This window comes from Asparagus officinalis, chromosome 4 (assembly GCF_001876935.1).
Source record: "Asparagus officinalis chromosome 4, Aspof.V1, whole genome shotgun sequence".
Classification (NCBI taxonomy): Eukaryota; Viridiplantae; Streptophyta; class Magnoliopsida; order Asparagales; family Asparagaceae; genus Asparagus; species Asparagus officinalis.
In genome coordinates, this window is record NC_033797.1 from 20634869 (window position 1) to 20642252 (window position 7384).

The 7384-nt window shown below is 41.4% G+C and overlaps 1 protein-coding gene across 1 annotated transcript; it reads left to right on the forward strand.

Annotated features, from left to right (window-relative positions):
- On the forward strand, positions 4971-6664 carry LOC109838309. Its single transcript, XM_020406760.1, has 3 exons — positions 4971-5265; positions 5842-5917; positions 6223-6664. The coding sequence occupies exons 1-3, from the start codon at positions 4971-4973 to the stop codon at positions 6662-6664; spliced, it is 813 nt and encodes a 270-aa protein (XP_020262349.1).

A 7384-nucleotide genomic window follows, 5' to 3' on the forward strand; every position in this document is an offset into this window, starting at 1 on the left:
TGGCACTCGTTCAGATCATAGGGCTGCCAACAACTTGGCCTTGCCCGCTCATAGAAAATATCCAACGAATCCCATCTATTACATTAAATAAGCACCAAAGCGTTATTAATGAAATATCCGTCCATTATATTAGATATATATGCACCAAAGTGTTATACCTCATACATGCCAATGATAATATTAACTTAGATTAGTTTGACTCTAAAAGTTAATTCATTGGATTTATTTCAATCACAGAAATCATCTACAACATACAGATGGATTCTGCTAGTTCTTCAGCTGTAAACGAACGGTTACATAAACATGCATAAGCATTGAAAAATTTGCCAGGATAATTAAAAATTATCCATTCCATCTCTACTGCTGACTTTTCCCGTTGGGAAAGAATACTCTGTATTTCTTAAGAACAGTTTGTTGCTATTTTTAGTTGGCCCAACATCTTGCTGGCCCATTTGCTACCGGGCCATGTTCCCCTTGTTATTTGTTTCAGCCTATTCCTAAACCTTTCACCTCCTACCCGATGGTACTCACCCCCTTTCTCATACCTGTGTCCGGTTGGTTGCCGCTGCGAGTCCCATCTCTGATCCCTGTAGGTCGGCTCCTACCATTCGTATCCTTAGCCTTCTCTCCGTGTCGGCTGCCCCCTTCGCTATTTAAGCTCCTACCATTCGTATCCTTAGCCTTCTCTCCGTGTCGGCTGCCCCCTTCGCTATTTAAGTCGAAGAGATGGTAGTAGCTCTGAGAGGGAGGATGAGGAGCGACGACGGTGAGAAGAAAATTGAGCTTTGTGCTCTCCTCAGATTTGTGTGATCCCCCTCCCCTATGTGAGCTTTGTGCTACTGTGAGCTTTGTGCTCTCACCCTTTGTGCGACCCCTTCAACCTCTGAGAGTGATTCCCCTTTTGTGTCTTGGTGGTGCGCTGTGAGAGAAGAACAAGAACTGAATAGAAGCAGACTTTTGAGCCAAACAACGACAACGATTCTCTACAGTGGTATCAGAGCCTCGTTGAGTCGTCGCTATTCCCGCCGCCTCTCGTTTCTGGCCCTCGCCGTCAATCTTCTGTCTAAAACCCTAACCTCAATTTCGGCTCTCTTGTCTGAAATCCTAACACATTGAGGCGCTCTCGTCACACCTTGACGCTTCCGCCGCGTTGCTCGACGACACCGGACCACCGTGTGGGTAAGATCGAAACTCTCTTCCTAGAGTTTCGCTCAGGTATATTGAAAACCCAACTCTTCAGTTATCTATTTGCTGGAAAATATTTCCTGTTTTTTGTTTCTGCTCGTGCTAGTTGTTGTGATACCCTTGCTTATTTTTTCTGTGTGAAGAATGTCTGGTGCTAATAATTATGGTATGGTTCAATATGGTATGGTTCCGTTCAACGAAAAATCTGATTTTAGCATTTGGAAACAAAAAAATAAAATGCATTTTAATTCAACAGAAGTCATTTAGGGCTATTGGTCAGACCTATTTGACTTCTGACACTGAAGAAAAAGAGCTGAAATGAACGAAAATGCTTCTTCCATAATTTATTTGAACTTATCTGACTCTGTGCTTAGAAAAGTTGGAATTTTAGAATCTGCTAAAACCCTTTGGGATAAACTTGAAGAACTCTATAATGAAACCTCTTTACCCAGTAAAATATTTTTGCTTGAAATTTTTTTCAAATTTAGATTGGATATGTCTAAGGACATTGAGGAGAACCTAGATGTTTTTACAAAACTTATTTTAGATATTAAGTTAACTGGTGATAAATATATAGACGACTATACTCCTATTGCCCTTCTAAATGCTATTCCTGACTCATATAGTGATGTGAAATCTGCTATTAAATATGGTAGAGATGATGTTACCCTTAACATTGTGGTCAATGGTCTTAAGAGTAAGGAATTAAATTTAAAACATTCTGGAGGAAATAAAAATTCTGGTGAGGTTATGCTTGTGAGGGGTAGGCCTCAGAATAGGTCTAATAACCAAAAGAATGCTAGTAATAGGGAATCAAGTAAGAAAAAATTTAAAAATGAAAGGGGTAGATCTAAGTCTAGGTTTAAAGTTAAAAAATACTATAATTGTCATGAAACTGGTCACTTTATTAGAGATTGTCCTAAGCCTAAGAAAAATCAGCAAAATAATCATGCTAATATGGCTGTCTGTGAGGGTAAAATGAGTAAAATTTTCATGATTAATAATCTGTGTGATTATGCATATTTGAACTCTGTGTTATCTGATCCTTTGTGTAAATCAGATTGGTCGGTAGACTCTGGTTGTACTTTTCATATGACTCCTTTTAAAAACTTGTTTTCAAACTACAAAAAATAGAGAATGGCTTTGTGTCAATGGCAAATGAAAAGAAATGCAATGTTTTAGAAACTGGTGATGTGTGCCTTAGGTTTTCTTCTAGTTCTGTGTTTACTTTGAAGGATGTTAGGTATGTTCCTGATTTACGTTATACTTGATTTCTTGTGCATCTCTAGAAAATGATGGTTTAGAGGGAAAATGGGGTAAATGAGTTATGAAAATTCTGAAAGGGTTGCTTGTTATTTTTACTGCTTAAAAACAAAATAACTTGTATGTTTGTCATGCTGAACCAATACTTGATTCTGTTAACTCTGTGATAGGTGATAAATCTGTTTTATGGCATAATAGATTAGGTCACATGAGTAATAAAGGATTAGAAATTTTGCATAAAGGAGGTCACTTTGGTAGTGATAAAATATCTTCCATCCCTTTCTGTGAATCTTGTGTGTTAGGAAAACAACATAGGGTTAGTTTTTCTACTTCTTCCTTTTCTAATCAGCCTAAGTGCAATAATGTACTTGAATATTTACATACTGATGTGTGGGGTCCCTCTAGTGTGCCTACGCATGAAGGGAATGTAGACGGTAAAAAAATACCTCCGTGAACTTGCAAGAAATCCACCTGTAAGGAGGAGTCGCCCATACAATTCGCCTAAGCCACGAGAATTCACCTTTTATCACAACTCGCCTGACCGGGTCTGCAGTCAAATCCGCCAGCAAACCTCAAGGCCGCATACCCCACGTGCTAAGGTGGGCTTTCCCACCTCTCTCGACCCGAAGGGAGAGGGCACGGTACTCCAAGACCGTCGAGTGGCCGCTCACAGTACGAATGATTGGGCAGGTGTCGAGTCGACTTGAACATTCATAAATGCAGCTCACCTCGGCTGTCCGAGTCAAGAGCTGGATCCGCCGGCATTCGGCGAGCTGTCCAAGCCCACTCGAGTACCAGGAACCCGCTTTCCCACCTGGTACTCCAGGCCCGCCGAATGGCCGCTCACAGTACAAGTGATCGGACAAACGCCAAATCAACCTGCACCCTCATAAATGCGACTTACCTCACTTGTCCAAGCGAGGGGCGAGAGCCGCCGGTGCTCGGTGAGTTGGTCAGATCCACTCGAGTATCTGACAGCCGTTGTCATACATACGAGGAGGGGCTTTCCCATTCCTACGTGACGTGATGCAAAATACGGCTCCTCGAATGACCGCTCATGGTACAGGTGAACAACATGATATCTCTGAACAATGTATGGTCACATCCCATAATTCAAGGAACAACCAAACTGTCTCTCTTTCATTTAAGAGCCTCTTCCAACAACCTTTAAAAGAGGTCGAAAAACTTTGGGAAAGGCATCGAGACCAAGCTCTCTGCATAATTTTTGCATTGCAGCACCACTTCCTAGTTCTGAGCCCTGATCGTCGGTGAACTAGAAGATACGAACTCTATCGACCCGAGCTTCTACTGCGTACTGAAGCTCCACAGCAACCTCGGTCGAACGGTCCAAGGGAAGCAGACTCGACACGAGCATCGAGCGAAGCATCCTGTAGCTACCAAAAGTCCCCACACTAAACAAAGAGGGCATTCCCTCGGCTTCTGTTGTAATTTTGATTTATTAGTTTGTAATAAGCCTTCTTATCAATACAAACGAAGTTCCCTGTTTTCGGGAGATCAAAATTTACACCCTACAGGGAACCAATATTTTCTTTCCATAATTGATGATTATTCTAGGAAAGTTTGAGTTTTACTCATGAAACAAAAATCTGAAGTTTTTGATAAATTTAAAAACTGGAAAATTATGATTGAAAACCAAACGGGAAAGAAAATTAAAACTCTTGGGACAGACAATGGTCTTGAGTTTTGTAATAAAAAATTGAATGATTTGTGTACTACTTGGGGTATTAAAAGGCATAAATCTGTTTGCTGAAAGGATGAATAGAACTCTCTTAGAGAGGGTGAGAGCTATGTTGGCCACATCTGGGCTCTCCAAGAAGTTCTGGGGAGAAGCTGTTTGTACTGCGGCCTATTTGATTAATAGGTCTCCTTCTGTTCCCTTAGGAGGAAAATGCCCTGAACTTGTGTTCACGGGCAAACCTCTTGATTTAAATAGTTTGAGAATTTTCGGGAGTGCTGGCTATGTGCATCAAAAGATTGATAAGTTAGAACCTAGATCTAAGAAATGTGTTTTTTTAGGATACCCTGAAGGGGTAAAATGTTATAGGCTTTGGAATAAGAGTGAACCAGGGTTTAAGGTAGTGATAAGCATAGATGTTGTTTTTAATGAAAATAAATTTTCTTGTTTACCTTTACATGTTCCTATTCCTGAAAATGATGCTCCAAATAAGGTGGAGCAAATGCCTATTATTAATCAACCTAAATCGCCTCCTGAAGAAAAATTGAATGATATAATTATTAAAAATCAAGATGAGATTATTCCTAATGAGGTGGAGCATGATATGCAGGAAATAGATAACATGCATGATTTGAATGATTATCAACTCACTAGGGATAGAAATAAAAGAACCATTAGGAAACCTGAAAGATATAGAGATTGTAATTTGATTAATTGTAATATGTCTGAGTTTGCCTTTAATGTGTTTGAATCCCTTGAGTGCAATGAACCTAAGGCTTAAAGAGAAGCATTAAAATCGAAATATTCTGAAGAATGGATTACTGCTATGAAGAGTGAGATGGAATCCCTAAGAATTAACCAAACATGGAAACTTGTTCCTAAACCTGCTAGTTGTTATGTAGTGGACTGTAAGTGGCTGTTTAAGGTGAAACAAGAATCTAAAAGTGTTAGGTTTAAGACTAGGTTAGTAGCTAAGGGATTTACTCAAAAGGAGGGAATTGATTATGCTGAAATTTTTGCTCCTGTTGTCAAATTCACTACTGTTAGAATTATACTTGCTTTAGTTGCTAATTTTAATCGGGAATTAAAACAAATGGATGTAACTACTCCTTTCTTGCATGGTGATCTTAATAAAAATATTTATATGCACCAACCTAGGGGCTTTGTGGACTGTATGGTGTAAATTTGATTTCCCGAAAACAGGGAACTTCGTTTGTATTGATAAGAAAGCTTATTACAAACTAATAATCAAATGTTTACAACAGAAGCGGAGGGAATGCCCTCCTTGTTTAACGTGGGTTCCTCGGTGGTGATAGGACGCCTCGCTCGGTGCTCGTGCCGAGTCTGCTTCCCTTGGACGATCCGATCGAAGTTGCTGCTGGTCCCCCCCTCCATGCTGGCTGAAGATGGGTTTTAATAGGCAATGGATGACATGGGCCATCCCCTTGATTCATGGGATTTGACCACGTGAGGGAGACAGCTTGACTGCTCCTTGAATTATGAGATGTGACCACACGTCGTTCAGAGATATCCTGCTGTTCACCTGCAACAGGAGCGGTCATTCGAGGAGCCATGTTTTACATCACGTCACTTAGGAATGAGAAAGCCACTCCTCGTATGCGTGACAGCGGCTGTCAGATACTCGAGTGGATATGGCCAACTCACAATGGGAAAGCCCCTCCTCGTATGCGTGACAGCGGCTGTCAGGTACTCGAGTGGATATGGCCAACTCACTGAGCGCCAGCGGCCCTCCCTTCTGCTTGGACAAGTGAGGTAAGCGGCATTTATGAGGGTGCAGGCTGTTTCGACACCTGTCCGCTCATTCGTACTATGGACGGCCATCTGACGGGCCTGGAGTATTGTGCCCCTCCTACCCTCACATCACGGAAAATAAGGAAGTTTTGTCCTCGCGAGCTTGGGACTGCAGGCAGACTTGGGTCTGCGGGCAGACTTGATCGTGCAGGCGAATTTCGAGCTGTAGACGAGCTTTAACTGCAGGCGAGCTGGGATCGCAGGCGAGCAGGCAGACTTGGGGTCTGCAGGCAGATTTGGGACTGCAGGCAGACTTGGGTCTGCAGGCGAGCTGCTGAAGGGGTAAAAGGTTATAGGCTTTGGAATAAGAGTGAACCGGGGTTTAAGGTAGTGATAAGCAGAGACGTTGTCTTTAATGAAAATGAATTTCCTTGTTTACCTTTACATGTTCCTATTCCTGAAAATGATGCTCCAAATGAGGTGGAGCAAAAGCCTATTATTAATCAACCCAAATCATTTCCTGAAGAAAAATTGAATGATATAATTATTGAAAATCAAGATGAGATTATTCCAAATGAGGTGGAGCATGATATGCAGGAAATAGATAACATGCATGATTTGAATGATTATCAACTCACTAGGGATAGAAATAAAAGAACCATTAGGAAACCTGAAAGATATAGAGATTGCAATTTGATTGATTGTAATATGTCTGAGTTTGCCTTTAATGTGTTTGAATCCCTTGAGTGCAATGAACCTAAGGCTTAAAGAGAAGCATTAAAATCGAAATATTCTGAAGAATGGATTACTGCTATGAAGAGTGAGATGGAATCCCTAAGAATTAACCAAACATGGAAACTTGTTCCTAAACCTGCTAGTTGTTATGTAGTGGACTGTAAGTGGCTGTTTAAGGTGAAACAAGAATCTAAAAGTGTTAGGTTTAAGACTAGGTTAGTAGCTAAGGGATTTACTCAAAAGGAGGGAATTGATTATGCTGAAATTTTTGCTCCTGTTGTCAAATTCACTACTGTTAGAATTATGCTTGCTTTAGTTGCTAATTTTAATTGGGAATTAAACAAATGGATTGTAAGTACCCCTCGAATTTGATCACAAGGGACTCAACCGTAGTCCCTGCAGCAACTTCGTCAAACTACGCCAACACCAATTCATCTGAATGAACGGATTCTCCCACTGTGGTCGCCATCTTCTGTAGGTTTGTATTGATAAGAACGGCTTATTACAAACTAATAATCAAATGTTTACAACAGAAGCGGAGGGAAGGCCCTCCTTGTTTAACGTGGGTTCCTCGGTGGCGATAGGACGCCTCGCTCGGTGCTCGTGCCGAGTCTGCTTCCCTTGGACGATCCGATCGAAGTTGCTGCCGGAGCTTCTGCTCTCTAATGAGGGAGCCTTTGGCAAAGGTCCAGGTTCAACCTTTGGGAGATTAGCCAGCAGAGTATGCAACAGCCAATCCCCCCTCCATGCTGG